Source organism: Panthera onca, chromosome D1 (genome assembly GCF_046562875.1).
Source record: "Panthera onca isolate mPanOnc1 chromosome D1, mPanOnc1 haplotype 2, whole genome shotgun sequence".
Lineage (NCBI taxonomy): Eukaryota > Metazoa > Chordata > Mammalia > Carnivora > Felidae > Panthera > Panthera onca.
In genome coordinates this window covers 67,615,318-67,638,730 of record NC_138348.1, presented here as the reverse complement: position 1 = coordinate 67,638,730, position 23,413 = coordinate 67,615,318, and the positions used below count along the sequence as shown (strand labels likewise).

Below are 23,413 nucleotides of genomic sequence, written 5' to 3'. Positions count from 1 at the left end.
TGTATATGCATATGTGCATGAATATATGAAATTAGCCTCCCTCTCCAGGAAATCTATTTGTCATTTACGATTTTTACACTGTATAAGTTAGGAAGAACAGGAGGTCTGTGTTATATATATTTTCAAAATATCCTTATTTTACTTTTCTAGTAATGAGGCTGAAATAGCCATATTTGCTCTGACTAGGGTTTAGAATCAGACAACACCCACAGACAGCCAAAAAATTTTTTTATTAATCTTTTCATAATTAGGAGTTTTTAGAACATTGAAAAAGCAGTTTGAAATCTAGCAGAGATCAAGAATATTCTTAGCACAGTGCAGATGCTCCAAACTTAAAAAATTCATAAGTGTGAGTGACAGTTAAGCAGGTTGTAGTCTAATTTGAGAGTCAACCAAATGTAAATAATCACAATTTATTGTTGGAAGCATTTACTAAAAGGTCTATTTATTATGATCTTGCTAAACGTGACCTATTGAGTAACAGCGACACAAACTATTTATCAAATATATACTACATGCCCCACATTTGCTAGGTATAGTCCATACCCTATTTAATTTAAATTGCACAGCAACTCTATAAAATAGCTTTATTTTTCTTACTTTACACATGAGGACACTGAAGCTCAGAGAAATTCTGTAACTTACCAAAGTCATAGTACTTGTAACTGGTGGATTCCAAGTCAATTCAGGGAAGAAATACAAATTTTGTACCTGCCCAATTCCAGGCTTGGCTTATAGTCCTGAACAAAAGAGAAATGGTCTCAACCACCATGGTCCATATAGATTTAAACCTAAGTGTTTCTGACTTTGAAGACCTTAAGCCTACATTTCTCTGCCCCAAAAGTATTACTCTTTAGGGAAAAGCCATGTATTTATGTAGGTTGGGCAGGTAGATTACAAAACTTCATATTTTCACTTGAAAACAGAATACTGGAGATCAGCCAATTGAAGAATCCTTACTTTCCATTGACTCATTCCAGCCTTGCTTTTGTTTTCTTTGGTCATGTCTCCTGTCAGCTGTATTTTTCTACATCCCTGATATCAGGGTTCATTTCTGGACATGCACAGTAGGTTGCAGAAAAGCAGGCAGACAACAGATTGCTTTCAAAGAAGAGAAACTGGAGAGAATGTTATAGTCTGAAATCTAGTCTTAGAGTGACTTACTATGCAGGAGAGAGAGAAAGAGGAAAATGGAAACAGAACAGAAGTTAGCCTGCACTGGGAAGGTCTAGCAGCGTGGGAGAAGTATTTGCTATGGCAACTCTTGCATCATCCTGCAGGGGTGGCAGAAATGCTTCAAGGGGAAAAGAGGACACTTCTTAAAATCCCATCTCATGTTTACTAAAGCTGGAAATTCCATCAAAGAAAACCAGATATAGTAGGTAGAATACTCCATTCCCCTAACTTGATTTTATGATAATAGACTAAATTAGTTTTCTAATGGCCCAGTCCACTTTTTATTGTCACCTGCCATTGTTCGAAGTCAAGTTACTCAGTGCCAGTTTGTCTATTAATCCCTTTATCTAATGAGCAATTTGCCTAATTTAGGGTACCCATGTAATTTATTTTTCTAATAACGACATTGTCAAAAATTGTTTTAAGTTTATTCATTTATTTTGAGAGAGAGAGAGCACAAGTAGGGTATGGGCAGAGAGAGGAGAGAGAAGAGGGAGAATCCCAGGCAGGTTCCACGCTCTCTGCACAGAACCTGATGAGGGGCTCAAACTCATGATCCACAAGATCATGAACTGAGCCAAAGGCAGATGCTTAACCAAATGAGCCACCCAGGCTCCCTCTAATAAGGACATTTTTGAGAATAAAAAGAGGGTGTTATTAATTGCACTGGAACAAAGGGGATAAGACCCAGTGCTAAACCTGGTAAATTGGTACAAATGGTCATCCTTCATAAAAGTAACTGCTACTATCTGCAAATATTTGTGGACCTGGATAAAGACTGCTTAATGAGAATAAGCAGAGAACATTTACTCAGACCTTGCCACATTGCAAGAGAGTCAGCCACCAACATTTGTGTGTAGCAGAAATCGAAAGTAGGTTTAGGAGTAGAAACACTTCATAGTGGATAGAGAGAAGGCTTCAGATCTGCTCTGACCAGAGCTTGCTGGCCTGGGGAAATGAGAGATGGCAGGGCATCCTGTGTGATTAGGGAGAATATTTGGCTTTGTCTAATCTTAGGTTGGAAGCAGGAACAAAAATTCGGGAAGCTGTCAGACATTGACCAAGTTGTGGATATTTTGTGCCAGTTGATGCAGAGGTTGTGGATCAGAGATCTGTTGTCATATATGGTCTCTCCATTGTCCATTTTTTATTCAGTCTCTCATATTAAATTGCTCACTTATTATAATACCTTTGGGGACTTTTAAGGACACTTTATCTAAGTTGCCTAAGATAACTTCTAATGTAGTAAGTATTTACTAAATTTTCACCATTTGTAGATAATTGCATTGTTTTATATCTTGTGTGTCTTTCTGATTTATTTCCTTTTGAATACTTAAAGGAAATTTAGCCCATTTGTCTATAAGCCTCCCATCCAACAATCATTTTGAATATGTTTAATTTTATTTTTCAGGTATTAAACAGATGCAAAAAACTCACACACAAAGGACTTGTATTTTACATAAATTATTCATTAAGCAGATTTTCTTACATGAAATGAAACATTACCCCTAATCACCGTGTTACTCACACTTAGACACCCCTGGCCAAAATTAGGAAGAATGGTTGGCAAGTTTGAGAGGAAACTCTCAGCTGCAGACATGGCCAGCTTTGAACTCTTCCATATGGATTTAGTCACATGAAGAAGACAACATATTTATGACTTTTAATTCTGATCAGACTCTAGTTTTAAAGTCTAATTATTTAGTAGTTCCGGTAAACCTGTATGCCTTTACAGGAAGGAAATGTTACCCATAGAGATCTGTTAGCTGAATTTGTATCTTGGTGTGAAATGTGAGACTTTCAAAATCTAAACAGTTTAATTTATTAGTGGCAGCCAGTGATCTATAATCAAGGTAAAACTCTTAGCAAAAGCAAGTCATGTTTAGAATTGGTATGTAATGAAATGGATTATTTATGACTTTTTAAATTATTTTTCCTGATATGGTCCCTTCGTGTTTTATGTCCATAAAATCTGTGTATATGATCTTGATCATGAATAATAAACATTAGCTGATACTTGACTGATTTCTGTTGGGTGTCTATAAAATTTGTACTAGATACGGTGGACACAGTAGCAGAATAAGGCAGTATTTCTATTCATAAAAAGGTCATAGGTTCTTGAATAAGATAAACTTTTGGCACATAATCTTGTACAAACTCCTTAATTTCTCTGAGCCTCAGTAACTGCTGATGTAAATAGTGATGATCATACATACTTCAGAGAGCTGTTAGGAGAAGCACACGATGCCAGGTGCTTCCTTTTCTTGGAATTGAGCACAGAACTGGGACTCAGGAGACCTAAGTTATAGTAAAGTTTTATGATGTTAGACAACTAATTTCTTTCCCTGGGCCAGATTTTTCTCATCTATACAATGAAGGGATTTCTACCAGGTTTTCCAGGGCTCCTTCTACTTCTCATTTTCTCTGTTTCCAAGAACACAAAGACAGCACAGACTGATCTGCTATCATTCACTTACTTACAAAATTAATCTTATGTTTCTAATATGTCATGATGTTATTAATTTTTTTTAGTATTCTAACCCCACTTTTGTTTCTGCTGCTCTGAGTTCGACTTAATAAATTTCAAGTTCCTTCATTGACAAAACAAACTTCTTGTTTCTTTAACGTATTCTAACCAAATCAATCTGCCTGCCAATCCCCAAACAAATTCTACGAACTGTCCATTTACCTCTCACTTTTGTTCACGGTGTTCCTTTGGCAGGAAATGGCTCTCCTCATGCCTTCTCCTCCATCACTGGTTATTGAAATCCTATTCATCCTCCAGAGCTAACTTAAGTGTTAATTCTTCTAGGTACTCTCACTGCCTAGTAACCAACCACACCTTCTGTGGTTTCCCACTTGATTCAATGCATCTCTCGTAAGTGCCTGGTGGAAAATACAGTTTTGAAGGTAGCAAAACATTAGTTTGACTTTTATTTCTTTTTTTCTTTTCCCTGTATGACCTTGCAATTTGTTTAACTCCTAGGAGCCTCCATTTCTTCAACCACTAAATGAGTATGATGAAACATACTCAATAGAGTTGTTTTGCAGAATTCATAAATTACTGCACAGAAAGCCTGGGTTGTAGTAAGTGCTCTTTAAATGCATTATCATGATCTATCTTGCTCTTATTTTTTTTCGTTATCTAAGTTATCTAGATAGGTATTTCATTTTTGTAATTAATTTGAAAGCCCCTATAAATCAAGGATTTTATTTTATTCTTTATAACACAGCAGCTTCTTACAGTCTTTACAGCTAAGAAGTGCTCTTCCTCACTCATTTTTTTAAATCTTAAAATTCTTGCTCACTGTAGGAAAATTAGAAAATTCAGAAACTCAAAAGCAAGAAAATTTAAATTACCTTAATTCCATAATTTAGTATCAGTATTTTGTTACTTAGATATTTTTCTGTGTCCATGTACACACATGTGTGTACATGTGTATAAAATATGTATGTAGAGGGGTACCTGGGTGGCTCAGTAAATTAAGCAACCAACTCTTGATTTTGGCTCAGGTCATGATCTCACAGTTCGTGAGTTCAAGCTCCACACCAGGCTCTGCACTGACAATGTTGAGCCTTCTTAGGATTCTCTCTGTCTGTCTCTCTCTCTCTGCCCCTCTCATGTGTTCTCTGTCTCTCTCTCACAATAAGTAAAAAAAAAACTTAAAAAATACATATATAGAAAATATGTAAAATGATTTTTTGTTATAATTTATTATATTGAACATATACATATGGAGTATTGGATATACTCCACTAGAATTTTAAATTTTATAATTTCCATTGATTTATTTAACTAATGATGAAAATCCACAGAGCTAAATCTTTGCTTAATAATTTATCATAAATTACTGTAAGTGAAATCCTCAAGTAAAAACTATGTTATTTAAGGCTTTTGTTTCATATTATTCACTCCCATATACTTGTGTCAATTTCCACTCTAACCTATAATGTCTAGTAGTGCTGCAAAATACTTTAGAATTCATCAAAATATTTAATCTTCATAAAAATCTTCATAGTAGAAATTGCTATTCCTATTTTACATATTTGAAAATGAGGTCAAATGAAAAGTTAAGGGACTTGTTCAGGGATACATCTAATTAATGGCAAAGCTAGGATATTCCATGGTGTTGTAAGCCTAGCATTCCTTTTCTCTACACATTCGCTTTATTCATTCATCCATTCATTTGCTCATTTAATAAATATTTTGAATGGCTAGCTAGGTGATAAGGATATCATGTTAAATACAGTTCCTAACTTCCTAGAGCTTAAAACATGGCAAAGAAAGCAAACATAAACTGAATAACTAACTAGTTCTAAATTACCATAAGGCTACAAAAATAAAGAAAAAATATGGTGAGTATGTATAGCAGGTGGACCTGACCTATAGGCCAAAGTCAGGGAAGAGTTGCTCTGGATATAGGCGGTCTAAACTGAGACAGGAGAGGTAAATATATTTCATCTAGACATGGAGGTCACATGGGTACAAGTAGAAGGGAAACCTTCCAGACTAGGGCTTCTCAATTGCAGTGTTACTGATATTTGGCTATATAATTCTTTTTCACAGGGAGCTGTTGTATGCACTATGGGAGATTCAGCAGCATTGCTGACCTCTACCCATTACATACCAATAACACCCATACCCCAGTTATAATAACCAAACTCATGGGGGAGGTGCAAAATCTCCCCTGGTTGAGAACCACTGCTCTAGACATAAGGAATAGCAGTTACAAGGCAGGGGGGAGGGGCATGGTATATTCTAGAAATTGAAACAACCTCAACGTGACTGCAATATGGAGTGTGAAGTTCCACATCAAGCAAGGTTCACACTATACTTGAAAATACTGTCAATTATTTTGGACTGTATTTAAAAAGCACTGGGCAGCTAGCAAAACTTGCAAATGACAGAGAGTAGTATGATTCAGATATATGTTTAGAAAATATCAGTTTCAGAATTCTAGGTCAAAAGCAGATTAGAAGGAGTCAAAACTGTATGTGAGGGAAATATTTAGGATGCTTCTAAAGTAACCTATGTGAAGACTATAGACAGTACTATGGAGATAGAAAAAACAAAACAGATTATAGAAATATTTAAGAGAATTAGTAGGACTTGATAATTGACTAGCTATTGGAAATATAGAAAAGAGATTGTCAAAGATGACTGCTAAATTTCTGATTTATGAAACTGTATTAAAGGAAGTGTTATTCAACAAAATAAGAAAAAATAGAAGAGGATGAAGTTTCAAGCAGATTCAAAGTTTATTTGTGACTGTGATGAATGTAAAGTGCTAGTAAAACACTCAATTACTCAACAATCAGTTTGATAAATGGACCTGGGGCTCAGAGAAGTTATGTACAGTAGAGAAAGATTGGGAAGTCATTTCATGGGGGTGGTAATAAATGTCATGGGAATGAACAAAGAAAACCTAGAAAAGGTGTGGAATGGAAAAACTTGGGGATGTAGGTTTGAGGCTTGAGGAAATCAGGCACATAAAAATCTGAGACTAAAGGAAGAGCCAGTAAAGGGAATGAAAAGTTGAAGTGAAAAGACAAACTGAGGACAGAAGCCAAGGAGTCAGAGTATTTCAAGATGGGGAGAGCTCAGATGTTTGGAATCTGCTAAGAAGTCTGGTAGGGTGAGGATATCGAAATGATGGTTAAATAATGATATTGGTTATGATACCCATTTTCATGTAGTGGTGAGGCATAAGACATATTAATGAGTCAGAGTTGGTGTGGAAAATCAGAAAGTGGACCAAAGGTGAAGTGGCGGGTATCCTAAAGAGGTTGTGTGTTAGAAAGAAGGTTGTGTGTGAAGAAGGAAGGAGACCAGGCAGTAGTTTGATAGGTAATTATTATTAGCAGAAATTTTTCCCTTATTTACTTATTTTGAAGATGAGAGAAGCTTGAACATAGGGAAGAGAGGGAAGAGAGAAGGGTGAAGAACTGAGTAGAAAGGAACGTTTGCTGGTGCTCCTGAAAGAGTAAGAAGATTAGGATACAGAACGCATATGGAAGCAATGACCTTAGGTAGATAAGTTAACACTCCCTTTGTGGCAGGAGGAAAAAAGGAGGGTGAGGGCAGTCATCAGTTTTTATTTTTGTTTTGTTTTGATGCAAAAGTTGAGACTTTCTTATATAATGGTTTTTATTTTCTCTGTACAGTTGAAGGCAAAGTCATCTGCTAAGAGGAGTAGAGATGGAGAAACATCTGAGGTTTAAAGGAAGTGGAGAAGTTTCAAAAGCACCTTTCCAGAGAATAGGGAGGAGGCTGTTTAAAAAGCAGAAGTATGTGTGTGAGGGTGACATCAACAAGGTGGCAGAGTAGGAGATACCAGCTTTTGTCCCTACACAAAAATTAGATAACTATTCATGAATGAATATAGTCCTCCGAGAGCTCACAAGTCTAAAGAAGAGCATGCAGGGGCGCCTGGGTGGCTTCAGCTCAGGTCATGATCTCATGGTCCGTGAGTTCGAGCTCTGCATCCGGCTCTGGGCTGACAGCTTGGAGCTCGGAGCCTGGAGCCTGCTTCGGATTATGTGTCTCCCTCTCTCTCTGACCCTCCCCTGTTCATTCTCTGTCTCTCTCTGTCTGAAAAATGAAATAAAACATTACAAAATAAATAAATAAATAAGAGCATGCAGCAAAGCACAGTGGAATAATTGAGAATAGCTACACAAGAAGAAAGAGCTGCTGTTGTACCAGCCAAGGACCAGGTCTGCCATTCCTTCCTATTCTGCACATGCTCTGGAACTCAGAGCTGGAGCTTCTTCATGCACATCCATGCTTCAGATCCTCACTCCATGACCATACCACATGCCTGCATCTCAGACACCAGACATTACCACCTCAGATTTGCCTTCACCCCAGATCCCAGTGCTGCTATTGCTCTATGTGTGCCTGTACTCTGGACCCTATATCCACAGTTGATCCATAAGTGCCTGTACTGCACACCAGACCATAGAGATATCATTGCTGCACACATGGTCACTCTCCAGAGCCTGACTCCACAGCCACTCCACAGGTGTTCACACATCTGACACCAGTGCCAGTTCAGATGCACCCATAAGCTAGACCTAAAACCAAGAGTTATACCCTTGGCTATGACATCCCCTAAGGAAGAAAAAGAAATCAGGAGGACCCTGGCAGCCATCACCATTAAAGATCCCAACAGCACTCACCACCACTTCAGACACCCACAGCTTTGGATACTGAGGACTCCTACAGTGTTTAATGATGTTGTCCTCATCTGGCAGAGACTGCATTGATGAACCCTCTCCAGACTCAGAACTGCCAAACCCCATTCAACTGGTGCCCTCACACTCATCTGTAGGTGAAGTTCTTTATGCACTAAAACCAGTCTGAAAAATTAGGAAGAGGTTACTTTTTCAATAAATGCTTGGACATCAACACAAGGCCACAAGAAACATGAAAGAAGGAAAGGGAAGATAAGGGAAGGGAAGGGAAAGAAAAGGAAGGGAAAGGAAGGGAAGATGACACCAGCAAAGGAACAAAATAATTTTCCAGTCACTGACTCCAAAGAAGTATAAATCTTTTAATTACTGTAAAAATAATTCAAGATAATTGTTTTAAGGACACTCAGTGAGCTACAAGAGAGAAAATATAGTTGACTAAAAAAAATTAGCAAACCAATACATGAACAAAATAAGCTCAACAAAGATAAATTATTAAAAAAGGAGCTAACATATTCTGGAGCTGAAGAATACAATGAATGAAATGCAAATTACAATAGAAAACATCAACAACAAACATGATCAAGCAGAAAAAAGAATCTGTAAACCTGAAGACATGTCATTTGAAATTATGCAGTTAGAAAAATAAAAAGGAAAATTAAGAATAGAAAAATGTGAATAAAGCCTACAGGATTTATAGGATACCATAAAGAGGACCCATATACACATTATAGGAATAGTGGAAGAGAGAGAAGGGGAAAAAGAAGAAAGTTTAATTCAAGAAACAATGTCTGAAAACTTCCCAAATCTAAAGCATGATTTGGATACCTAGGTATATGAAGCTCTAATGTCCCCAAAAAGTTCAACCCAAAGTGGTCTTCATCAAAGTACATTATAATCAAAGATCAAGAGAGAAGTTTGAAAGCAGCAAGAGAAGAGATTTGGCTAATACAGGGGAATCTCCATAAAGGTATCAGGAGATTTCTCAGCAGAAACCTCGATGACTAGAGGAGAGTGAGATGATGAAATCAGTGTGGTGAAAGAAAAAATATTGCCAACTAAGAATACTTTACCCAGCAAAGCTGTCCTTTAGAAGTGAAGGAAAAAGAAAGGCTTTCCCAAACAAACAGAACCTGAGGGGGTTCATCACCACTAGAGTTGCCTTTCAAGAATTGCTAAAGGAATTTCTTTAAGTTGGAAAGAAAAGACACTAATTGGTACCAGAAAAACATATAAAAAATTTAAAAATCACTGGTAAAGGTAGTATATAGTCAAATTCAGAAGACTCTATACTGTAACAGGAATGTGCAAATCATTTTTAACTCCAGCATAAAAGTTAAGAAATGAAGTGTTAAAAATAACTATAACTAAAATAATTTGTTAATGGATGCATAATATAAAATATGTAAATTGCAATGTCAAAAAATGTAATGTGTGTGGGGGTTTGAAATAAGCAGGTAGATTTTTTGTATGTAATCAAACTTAAATTATAATCAGCTTAAAATAGTCTTTTCTAACTATAGGATGTTTTATTAAGCCTCATGGTAACCTAAAGACAAAATTCTATAGTAGATACACACAAGATAAAGGAAAAAGAATCAAAAGCATACTACTTGAGAAAAATTATCAAATCATAAAGGAAAACAATAAGAAAAGAAAGAAGTGTAAAACAGTCAGAAAACAACTAACAAAATGGCAACAGTAAGTCCTTATCTATCAACAATTACTTTAAAGGTAAATGGATTAAATTCTCAAATCAAAAGATATAGAGTGGCTGAATGAACCAAAAAGAAAAAAAAAAAGAAAAAGAAAGAAAAGACTCAACTACATACTGCCTACAAGAGACTCACATCACTTTTATACACATAGGCTCAAAGTAAAGGGATGGATAAAGATATTCCATGCAAATGGAAACCCAAAGAAAGCAGGGGTAGCTATGCTTAGATCAGACAAAATAGACTTTAGGTCAGAAACCGTAATAAGAAGATGTGGTGTAATATACATATTCATTATATATGTATACATTGTATATATTATGTATATACATACAATGAAATATTACTCAGCCACCACAAAGAGTGAAATCTTGCCATTTGCAATGACATGGATGGAGCTATAATGTATTATGCTAAGTGAAATAAGTCAATCAGAAAAAGACAAATACCATATTTCACTCATATGTGGAATTTAAGAAATAAAACGGATGAACATATGGGAAGGAAGGGGAAAGAGAAGGGAGGGAAACAAACCATGAGACTCTTAATGATAGAGAACAAACTATGGGTTAACAGGGGGAGGTGGGTGGGACATAGGCTAGATGGGAGATGGATACTAAGGAGGTCATTTGTGACAAGCACTGGGTGTTTTATATAAGTGATAAATCACTGAATTCTCCTCCTGAAACCAATATTGCACTGTATGTTAACTAAAATTTAAATTAAAAAAGGAGAAAAAAACTATAACAAGAGACAAAGAACATTGTTATATAATAATATAGGGGTCAATTCATCAAGAGTATATAACAATTATAAATATGTATGCACCTAACATTGGACGACCTAAATATATAAACTAAATATTAACAGAGCTGAAAGGGAAGATAAATGGCAATGCAATAATAATAGTGGACTTCATTACCCCTCTTTCAACAATGATTTGATCATCTAGACATAAAATCAATAAGGAAACATTGGTCTTGAACTATACTCTAGACAAAATATACCTAAAAGATATATACAGAACATTTTATTGAACAGCAGCAGAATGTACATTCTTCTCTAGCACATGAAGAATATTCTCCAGGACAGATGATATATTAGGCTACAAAACAAACCTTAACAAATTTAAGAAGACTGACATTGTATTAAAAATGTTTTTCAACCATAGTGGTATGAAACTAGAAACCAATAACAGGAAAGAAACTGGAAAATTCAGAAATATGTGTAAATTAAACACACTCCTAAACAATCAAAAGATTGAAGAATAAATCAAAATGGAAAAAAAATATATACATATAGTGAAATAAGTAATGATAGAAACATGGAAACAAACATACCAAAAATTATGGGATACAGCAAATGAAATTCCAGGAGGGATGTTTACAGCATAAAATGCCTACAGTAAGAAGAAAAGAAGGGTCTCAAATAAATAACCTAAATTTGCACCATAAGGAACTAGAAAAAGAAGAACAAATTAAGGCCAAAGTTACCAGAAGGAAGGAAATCACAAAGATGAGAACAAAAATAAAACAAGCTAGAAACTAGAAAAACAAGAAAAAACATAAAAAATTAAGAGTTTTTTGAAAAGATATACAAAATGGAAATCTTTAGATAGCGTAAATAAGGAAAAAAAAGAGTAGACTCAAAGTCAGAAATGAAACAAAAGACTTTACAATGATACCACAGAAATACAAAAGATCATAAGAGGCTATTCTAAGCATAAAAAACTCAATAACCTAGAAAAATGGATAAGTTTCTAGAAACATACAACCTACTAAGACTAAATCATGCAGAAATAGAAAATCTGAACAGACTAATAACAAGTTGAGGAAATTGAATCAGTAATCAGAAATAGCCCAACAAAGAAAAGTTGAGAAACAGATGACATCACTGGTGAATTCCACCAAAGGTTTTTTATTTTATTTTATTTTTTTAAATTTTTTAACATTTATTTATTTCTGAGAGAGAGAGAGAGGGAGAAAGAGAATGAGCAGGGGAGGGGCAGGGAGAGAGGGAGACAGAGAATCTGAAGCAGGCTCCAGGCTCTGAGCTGTCAGTACAGAGCCTGATGTGGGGCTAGAATGCACAGGCTATGAAATCATAACTTGAGCTACAGTCAGACACTTAACTGACTGAGCCACCCAGGTGCTTCTCTACCAAAGGTTGAAAGTAGAATTATACCAATGCTTCTCAACTCTTTTAGAAAACTGAAGAGAAAAGAACACTTCTAAACTCATTTTATGTCAGTATTACCCTGATACTTAAGTCAGACAAGGACACTACAAGAAAAGAAAATTATAGGTCAATATCCCTGATGAATATAGGTGCAAAAAGTCCCACAAAATCCCAGCAAACTGAATTCAACAGCACCTTAAAAAATCATACACCATGATCAAGTGGGACTTATCTTTGGGATGCAAAGATAGTTTACCATGCACAAGTCTATACATGTGGTATCCCGCACTTGTAGAATGAAAGATAACACAGATCAGTGGAAAGATAGCCCATGTTCATGGATTGGAAGAATTAATATTGGGGGGAGGAATGACGAGTGAAATAGATAAAAGAGATCATGAGCACACTTATTGTAATGAGCACTGAGTAATGTCTAGAATTGTTGAATTATTATATCATACACCTGAAACAAATATAACGCTGTATGTTAATTTTACTTCAAATATATATATATATACACATATATATATATGTGTGTGTATATATATATATATATATATATATATATATATACACAATTGACAAAATTCAACATCCTTTCATTGCAAAAACTCCCAACTAATTAGGTGTGGAAGGAATGTGACTCAAAGACCAGATATGACAAGCCCACAGTTAACATCGTACTCAATAGTAGAAAACTGAAAGCTTTTTCTCCATGATCAGGTACAAGACATGAATAAAATAAGTAGAAAGATATTCCATGTTTATGGATTGGAAGAATTTCTATTGCTAAAACGTTCATATAACACTGATTTGATGCAATCTGAATCAAAATTCCAATGGAATTAAAAAAAATTTTTTTAACGTTTATTTATTTTTGAGACAGAGAGAGACAGCATGAACAGGGGAGGGGCAGAGAGAGAGGGAGACACAGAATCCGAAGCAGGCTCCAGGCTCTGAGCCATCAGCCCAGAGCCCGACGCGGGGCTCGAACTCACGGACCGCGAGATCGTGACCTGAGTTGAAGTCGGATGCCTAACCGACTGAGCCACCCAGGCGCCCCTCCAATGGCATTTTTTACAGAAAAAAAAATCGTAATATTCATTTGGCACCACAAAAGGCCTTGAATAGCCAAAGCAATTTTGAGCAACAAGAACAAAGCTAGAGGCATCACATTTCTTGATTTCAAATTATATAAAAGCTCTAATAGTTAAAACAGTATAGTACTGGCATGTAACCAGAAATATACCAATGGAACACAAAGGAGGGGCCCAGAAATAATTTCTTGCATATATGGCCAACTCATCTTTGACAAAGGCACTAAGAACACAATGAAGAAAGGATAGTCTATTCAATAAATGGCATTGGGAAAATTGAATATTCACATGAAAAAAAGAATAAAATTGAACCCTTATCTCAGCATACATAAAAATCAACTCTAAATACATTACATAATATTAAACCTGAAGTTGTAAAACTCCTAGAAGAAAATATAGGGGAAACCTCCTGTGTTCTCACTGGATACAAAGGGATGATGACAAATCTTCAATGGTGAAGTGAAGATCAAGAATTAAATGGAATTGAGGCACCTGGGTGGCTCAGTTAGTTAATCATCTGACTCTTGCTTTCAGCTCAGGTCATAATCACCATTCTTGAGTTTGAGCCCCATATCAGGCTCTAAGCTAGCAGCATGGAGACTGCTTGGGATTCTCTCTGCCCCTTCTCTGCTTTCGCACTCCCTCTCTCTCTCAATAAAATGAAAATACATAAACACAATAAATAATTAAAAAAAAGAATTGAATGTATTTCTACTTTGTGAACTGAGGCAAAAGCACCCCTAAGCATGCATAAGTAGTATGTATGCCAGAGGGTACTTGAAGCCATGGGATAAACAGTGCACAGTCTTCTTGGCTTATTAAATCTAGTCATCAGTAAGTAATATAAAACATCACTTTATAACAAATACAGAGATATTGTCAACTTGAATTGAAGATTTTTGTGAATTCTAAAGATAACAAATGAGACATTAAAGAGATTCCATTTTGTTCGTACCCTTCAATGATAATAAGTGAATTCCCTTCTACTTTTAGGGATACTTTGGTGGAATTTCTTGAGAAGCTCTGAAATGCTTTGTAATTTTTAAATTAGTAATTATTTTAAAACTACAAGACAGATACAAGGAATTCCAATTATATGAAATTGGTTCAGAGGTTATAATGAGATAAACAAACTTTCAGAGAGTCCCTTTCAGGGCTGATTGGAAATCCCAGGGAAGGCCAAGAGGGTTTGGGAACCCCTGTGGGGAATCTTCTATGTATTCAAAACTTGATAGAGAGTAATGATAACATCTTTTTATATTTCTTCTTTCCTCTGTCATTTCAACCTTCTTCACACTAAAAACTACCACTGAAATTTACTATGTACCAGGTACTAGTCAAGCAGTTTGCACACTTATTTATTTTAGTCATTACAACATCCCTGCAAAGTAGGTTTATTTATTTTACAGAGGAATTCTGTGAATCAGAGACAGGTTATGTAATTTGTCAAAGGTCACTCAACTAATAAGCGGTAGAAAAGGAATTTAAAGCCAAGTCATTCTTTGTTTGTTTGTTTGTTTTATTTCAGTTTGGTATGGTTTTTTACTTCAAGGTCTAAGAGCTTTTAGTGTTACTAAGAGGAAAAGGATCTAGTTAGTTCTAAGGTGTTAGTCATGTGGTCCCTTCTCAACTGGCCTCTATCTCAGTCTTGAACCTCCACTCTAGAATGATCTCATTTGCACTTACAGTCATTTTCTCTGTGTTTTCTATGTTACTTCTACTCTAGGGCTAATTCTTTTATCTATACTCTGGAATTCATCTCTTCCTGCTTTTGTGGGAGACTTAACTATCAGTTTCCCTCTCTTCCATTAGAGCAATGGTTTTCAAACCATAGTTCACTTGAAAAACCACACGGGGTGGGGGTTGTTTACAGAGATTTGTGAGTTACAAACCTAGAGTTTCTGTCTGGTTGCTTTCTAAGAAATTCCCAGTTTTTGCTGATGCTGCTACTTGAAGGACCATGCTTTGAGAACCATTGCTCAAGACTCCAGAGTAGGGATTGGCAAACTACAACCTAAAAAATGTTTTCACATTTTAAATGTTTGAAAAAGATCAAGAATAATATTTCCTGACATGTGAACATTATATGAAATTCAAATTTTAATGTTTATTAATAAAGTTTTATTGGAACACATTATGCAATGTCTATGGCTGCTTTCTCACTATAACATCAAAGTTGAGTAGTTGTAATAGAATTAGTGTTGTGACAGTGATCATATGGCTTGCAAGGGTAAAATATTCACTCTCTGGTCCTTTATGGAACCAGCAGCTGACTCTGCTTTAAATAATCCTCAGTCCTAACTGCACATTAGAATCACTTGAGAAATTTTATAAAATGGTAATGCCTGGGTTCCATCTCTGGAGATTCTGACTTAATTGGTCTGGAATATAATCTAGTTGATCCTTAACATTTAAACATATCTTATCTGTGCTAATTAAATAAAACAAAAAACAAGTAAACCTACCAAAGTTTCTCTGCCTATAAGAAAGAACTAGGTAGTAAGACTTCCTTATTTTGTACTTAAGGGAAATTTTGTCCAGATATATGAATTATTTGTCCATATTAAAAGACGCTGTTGCTGTTCTTATTACCAAATTATAATTGCAAATTGCTTTAATATTAAAAAAAATTACAAAAACTAAGTTATAGTCTAAAAAGTATTATATGCTGTCTTAGTCCATTTGGGCTGCTCTAATAAAATACTATAGATTGAGTGGCCTATAAACAATAGAAATGTATTTCTCACAGTTCTGGAGGCTGAAGTTCAAGATCAGGGTACCAGCAGATTTGGTGTCTGGTGAGAGTCCACTTCCTGGTTCGTAGATGTCTGCCTTTTCATCGTGTCCTCACATGGTGGAAGGGGAAAGGGTATTGTCTGAGACTTCTTTTATAAGGACACTAATCCCATTCATGAAGAACTAACTATCTCCAAAAGCCCTCACCTCCAAATACCATTACACTGGGGATTAATTTTCAACATAGAGATTTGGGGAGAGCATAAACATTCAGTCTATAGCAATGTTCATTGTAAAAGAGAGAGAGAAGAAATACAAATATATGTAGATGTCACGTTCTAAATTAAGTGCTTAAGGTAAAAATTGACAAGAATCAAGTTTACTTGATAGCCACTTTTTCATTTAAGAAACAAATAAAGTAGCTGTCTTGTGTTAAAGGCCATGCTTTAAGAAATATATATTACACATTAGACTTGCATGCATTCTAGGAGGATGTCCACACTACAGGAAGTACTCAGGAGGTAACATACTCAGGAATGGGTACATGTCCATCCCTGTGTCATGATCAACAGGCAAATCCCCTCACAGGTCCTTTACTGTGTCTTTATTTCTCTCATTTACTGAGAGAGGATAGTTGGATAAATAGTTCATTGTAGATGAGGCCCCTGTAGTATATAGATGATGTAAAAGGAAAAATGAAAGGAATAATGTCTGATTTCCCTTTCTAAGCCTCATCCCAATCCCCAATGATCAACACTGTCAAAATTTTACACACACACCCACAGACACACACACACACCCCTCTACCACAATTATATATAAATATGCATACAAATATAGGCTCATACTATACAACCTCTTCTTTTATGTTTAAGCAACTTTCTTTTGTGTTTAAGATTATAACTTGAACATCTTTTGATATAACAATTTGTACATGTACCTCATATTTTTCTAATAATTGCATAGTATTCTGTGGTATCGATAAACTATAATCTTACAGATAAGTCTTGTGCTAATAGATATTTATAATACATATATATACATATGTGTGTGTGTGTGTGTGTGTGTGTGTGTCTCTATCCCTATATATCTACATCTATCTGGGATAAATTCCCAGGAGTTGAAGTTGAATCAATACATCAAAGAGAATGCTCCTTTTAAAATATTTTATAGATTTGATGCCCTTAACAAAGTTTTCATCATTAGTACTTGATATATCAATTTAAAAAATCTTTTCTAATTTTTATGCTTTTCCCTAAATACGAAGGAGGTGGAGTATTTTAAATGTTTTGTGGTCTTTTTGTGAACTACCACTTTATGTTTACTTCTTTTTTCATTCAGTTTCATACTTTTTCCTAGTGAGTTATGAAAATTCCTTGTATTTTAAGGAAATATTCCATTGAATATGTTGCATTATTTTCCCATTTTGCCATTTGTCATTGTATATAATTTAACCAGGAAGAAGTTTTATATTTTTATATAGTTAGTTGTTTATTTTTTTTTATATGGCTTCAGGTTTCTCCACTCCAATATTATATACCAAAACCAAATCTGTTTTCTTCTAATATGTTTATGATTTCAATTTTTATACTTAAATTTTTGATCCATCTAGACTATTTTGGTGATGGGATTTATCTTTAATCTTCTCAATGACATTAGGAGTGAAGTATTAACCCCATTTTAGGCATCTCTGTTTTATAAACGGTAAAAGAGAGGATCTGAGGTGGAAATAGTTTTCCAGGACTTCTAGCTCATGAATATTGGAACCATGCTGTATCAAAAATATATTATAATTTATTATAGATAAATATATCATCAGATTTATATTATCATTTAGCCAGCTATCATTTCCTTCTAGCATAGCAAATGTTATTCTTTTAGTGGGTACGTTGTCCTGTTGAACTTTTGCCTAAAAATAGGGAATATTTTTTTAGTGGGACATTGTCATTGTGCTTAGTGCTTTTCCTGCATCTATAAAATGAGAATAATAAGTCAGCGGTCCTAGTATAGTTAGGAAAATTCGGCACTAAATTTGGATCAGGTTTGGATCAGGTCCTTACCGGGATGCTATGGGATAAATAGGTGCACAGAGGGGTTTTAAGCAGATCTTCAACGTAAAAAGAGCCTTTCTTTAGAATGTACATATATTGGGGCACCTGGGTGGCTCAGTCCCTTAAGCGTTAGGCTCAGGTCATGATCTTGAGGTTTGTGGGCTCAAGCCCTGCATCAGGCTCTCTGCTGTCAGCTCAGAGCTGGTTTCAAACCCTCTGTCTCCCTCTCTCTCTGCCCCTGCCCTGCTTGCACTCCCTGTCTCAAAAATAAATAAACATTAAAAAAAAGAAGAAGAATGTACATACATTAACACCGTATCTGAAGTTTTGTCAGAAGTTGTCCCTGATTGCCTCACAGGGAAACCTACATGTGCTTTTTCACCTGTAACTTTGTTTTTGTTTCATTCTTCCCTGTGAAAGGCTCTCAGATTTGTAACACTTTCCAGCTCTTTCTGTCTCTCCTGGGCCATCCAGACACCCTAGGGTCCATTAAAATAATAATAAAAAAGCTATTATAAAGTTGCTTTTCCCCTCCACTATCCCTAATTGGAAAAACAAACAAACAAAAAACTTAACAGTACTTATTGACAGGTTGAAAAATTGGTTTTTAAAAATCCTCTAACCCCCCAATAGAGAAAGCATTTTAAAATTCTAAGTTTTTCATGGTATTGAGTTGCTATGTTTGGGCTTGTTTATTGGGAAGTAGCTGCAGGAAATGTGACCTGCTATGACCTCAGGGGAGAAAAGTGTTATGAACTGAAATGTTTGGTTTTGCACTTGGAGCCATTAATAAAAGTTGTGGAATGATGAGAGTTGGGCCTCCATGTTGATGTTTTAATGTCCTGGAAGTCACTGGTTGTGTTGCAAGTGCTTACAATTTGTTATTACCTGGGCTCATATGACAGACGGAACTGGGAATCAAATTAAGTAGCTGCCTTCTCTTACGATGCTAGAGAATCTCCAGCTTAAGACAAGATTGCCTTTTTTCCTTCCTAAAAAAGGCACAAACAATGACAGCCCAAAATAGCTATTTAGTCAGAACTGACGACACTTTCTGAATGCTTGTCATTAAGAGAGAAATAGAAAATCCTGATTTTCTTCTTCCTTTAATTTCTCTCCCTTAAATACCTTGCTTCCTCCTGAAGCCGCCTCACCTCATTGCCCAGGAGAAATGCCCAGTGGCTCTGACGGTGCCTCAGCACCACTGCAGGCTCCAGAGGGGAGGTGGCTTATGCAAAACATATTAAAGAAAAATCCTAAAAGTCACTGCAGCTTTTTCTAGTGAGTTATGCTGATCTTCCCTGTTGCTGTAAGCTGATGGGGAACGTCGTGGCAAAGACATAACCACTCTTTTTCCTCCCACTATTTTTGCTGCAGTGAGAACTGTTCATTTCTGCTTGCATTTCACCAGATAGCTTTAGAATTCTAGCTGAGAATTAGGGCTTTCTAAGGCTGGAAATAAGAGTTTAGAACCTTAAATTGGACTTTGTCCTTTTGGCTCAGTAAAAATTGAGTTAATTTGCAGCCTCCGGTGCCTGACTGGAATGACAACAGACAGTAGGATCTGACGATGTTTTTGAATTAAGTTCTTTTTTTTTTCTGTATGGATTCATGGGGGCAGAAGCTTTTATTTTTCTCTCTTGCTCTTTCCCTTCCAGAGCCAGCTGAACATATCACATTCAGCAGCAGTAATTACTGAATGTATGGTTATGTTATCCCCTGGAATTTTCTATCTTCATTCCAATCCCATCCTCTATATTGATTGTAATTTACCAATAAAGCTTAGTTTTGGAAAAAAAATAGATGCAGCGTTTTGGTAGCAAGCCTACTAACTTTAGATATCCCTGGAAGATGTAACAGATATTATAGGACAGGGAAGAAAGAGAAGGTGGTATTTCTCAGGCATGTAACCACAGATCACCCCAGAGGAAGCCAGCTTACATTTTAGGGGACTTGAGGAGACAGTGATCCTTTGGTCTTGTTCCTATTCCACATAAAAAGCAGAATGAAATGTGTTTGCAGTGATTTGTAGTATTTGCCAAACAGGGTGCTGCATCAGAATAGCCTGGAATCTAGTGCAGAGCCCATATTAAACCTCCTAAGGAAAAGGGGTTTCCTCTTCATTTAGAGTCTGCCCGGTGCAGTCCCGCTGTAAAGTATCTAATAGGATAATACCAGGGCTCTCCAGAAATATAAGTAACTCATTGGTTAAATTTCATTCTTCACCTTTCCCCCCCTCCTTCCTGAGTGAGCTCATTCCCCCCTCCCGTTTTTTTTTTTAAACCCAGTGATTTAAAATGCTAGAAGGAAAAGCAACTGAAGTCTTAACTTTCAGATGCTGAATTCTCAGCTAATTGAAATTACTGGGCACAATGCTATATATAGCCAATGAAGAGATTTTGAGCTCTCACTCAGTGCCTTCAAGACATGTCGTTTTGTAGTCAGAGAAAACAGAGATCAATGCATTTTCAAACTGACAGAGGGAACGGATGCTCCTTAGTAGCACATGCCCAGGATCGTGTGTGTGGGGCTTGCGCTGTGCTGAGAAGCTGAATACCGGTCCATATGCTCCTTATTTACTGCAATGTTCTTTGCATGTTACTGTGCACTCCGGACTAACGTGAAGGTAAGAGGAGGCGAGCCGGCAACTGGGCACAATATACATGTTAAACCAGCTGCAGAAAATGTCTACCTTGTGTAGCTTCAGGACTTTTCCGATTGCTGGCTGAGCAGGCAGATTATTACAGGTGGTTGCAAGGGCTTTGTTTTATTGTTGCCGAGCAGCCTTGCTGGGGGAGCATGTTGGAACGCTGCTGTGAAGTGACCTTCAGGTTTAACTGTTTGTTATTCAGGTTCAGGCTCACACTTGGGGGGTGGAGTTGGGGGAGGAAAAGATGAAAATTGTTTAGGTAGGCCAGAACCAAGAAATCAGAGAAGGTAAAAAGCTATACAGCATGCTTTAGATTAGGATTTAAAGTCTTTCTTTTAAAAAGTGCTATGAGCTGCCTGTGCTCGTGCAGCTTAATTAACAGCTGGGGATTAAATTTAGTGGTTATAATGGCATTAGGTTATGATCTGTGGGATATCTGACCATCCTGTTCATATAAACAAATTATTATCATTGGAAGTTGCTGATATTGATCATACAAATCCTCTGCTCGGGGTGGGCTGTTTGCTTCCACTGTGTGGGCGCCAGTGCCCCACTGTTGTCACCCCGCTGACATTCACTTGCTGTAGCTAATGAGCCTCCAAAGTTGAGCCTAAGTTTGGGAGATTTACCCCTTGTCCGGAAGGACTGCGTTATTATTGGAGAGGTTTTCTGACACTATTCATTCAGCACTGAGCTAGACAGGCCAGCTGTGGAATTTCCAGTTGCATAATTTAAGTGAATTACATCTCTGTTAGCTTTTTGAACTTGGATTTCTTATTGAAGGAAGTCCAAAAGTGATTGCCTTTCAGAAAAAAAAAATAATAAGGCAGTTAAGGTTTAATACCTAAAATAAGAATCTTAAAAAAATATATCAATGTTAAGTGTTTCACCTTTTTATTTTACTGGGGGAGTATTTTAATGTGTCTGGGCACTAAAGTTTTGTTTTCTGTGTTTACAAGTTTTATTAAAGTGCTCCCTGCTGCTCACTCTTTTGTAAGCCTTTTTGTTTTCTATTTGAACTTCAAACAGGTAGTATTTATGTTTTGATGACCAATTCTTTTACAACTACAGCCTGGCAGCATTCTGTGGATCATTTCAGAGTTCAACAGAATTTACTTTTTACTACTTTTAGGGTTAACTTCAGCAATCATTTTTTCCCCATGCATATGATGGATATAGCGAACAAAATGCAAAGAGATATTTAAAAACCTAGCGTGTACCCAAATGTCAACTTGGATTTCTCTATCATCGTCTCCTATTCCTAATTATGGGGTATGGCATGCATTGTTCTGTAAGCTCAATGAATTTTAAATGTTTTCCCTCCTCATATTTTTTGAAACAGAAAAGTGTTTTTTTTTCAGACAAATTCCATAAATAATTTTAGATTAAGAGATAACAGTTGTTTTGATAGTCCATTGTCATATTTCAGAAGTGCAAGAAAACCTGAGTCCAAAGTTTCTTTAATATGGGTTTTGGGATTTTGTTTTTTGTCTTGACTATTATCATTGGTCTTTATGGGTTGAACTGTAATTTTTTTCTCACTTAAATTCATAAGCAAAGAAGTGAAAAGACATTTACCAACAGTATCTTAATTCATATGACTTTGGATACTACATTCTTAGTATCTTGGTTAGTCTGAACTTCAGTGAAAGCTCAGAACATGCATATTGCCACATACAACACATATAACCTTGCTTTGAGTTGTTTAACTCCAATTTTAAATATGCTTAAGTCCTTTCAATAATTAGTTCTCGAACTTTCTTGTATAATTTTCTTTTAGGGTTATCTTTCCCTTTTGAAATAGCAAAGTTTGCAGTAGAATTTACAGCTCACCTGTGGGCTGTTTCATCAAGTTGGCACAATAAAGTCTTATCTGATATTTTTATTTCTTAATTTTTGTTTTATTTCATATTACATTTTAAAGAATTTGATTTTTTTTCTATTGTGCCTAAAATTACTTATTTGCTTGGTTCCGGTAAAGTCTTTTTTGTAGTGTACAGCTTCTTAGGTTTCCATGATTTAACATGATTGGTGTTACAGTGACCCAAAACTTTAAGGTGGTTAAGCTTCAAAAAATAGAAACATCTCTTACTTATTTTCTTTGTCTGCACAGAATTAGCCACAAATGTCACTAACTTTTGTTCCACAATGATTAGTTTGTTAAATGGTCATTTATAATATATATTATACAGTAAAAAGAATTTTTTGAGAGTGAAATATATATTTCATATGTTTTTATATAACACAGGCATTAAACCTGTACTGTATATATATGCCATATATATATATATATATATATATATACACACACACACACACACACACACACACATACTTACGCCTCTCTTTCTGTATATAGTTCCCACACACTATGTATGTATGTATAGTATGCACACACTCCACACACACAGAATTTACAGCTCTCAGAATGTGACTCATGGATCACCATTTATCCATTCATCTATCAAAAGATTTTAAAGGACGATTGTGATTTTTGCACTGTGCTGGAGTCTGGGAAACTAAGATCAATAGAAAAGAGTTCTTGCTTTCAAGAAGTTTCCAGTCCTGGAAAGGCCATAGACATATACACAAATAAGTGGTTTGAAATATTACAGG

At 35.9% G+C, this 23,413-nt stretch overlaps 1 protein-coding gene across 6 annotated transcripts in view; it reads left to right on the top strand.

Moving 5' to 3' along the window:
- Positions 1–23,413, top strand: part of DLG2 (discs large MAGUK scaffold protein 2) — a 2,113,447-nt gene that overhangs the window by 697,702 nt on the left and 1,392,332 nt on the right. For 2 of the 6 annotated variants that reach the window (XM_078433035.2, XM_078433034.2), the window contains exon 1: positions 20,445–20,773. The exons of the other annotated variants lie outside the window; for them this stretch is intronic. In XM_078433035.2, coding sequence (XP_078289161.1) covers positions 20,732–20,773 — 42 coding nt within the window. In that variant the 5' untranslated portion in view covers positions 20,445–20,731. Of the gene's footprint in view, positions 1–20,444; positions 20,774–23,413 lie in introns of those variants that run through there. 6 annotated transcript variants of the gene reach the window in all.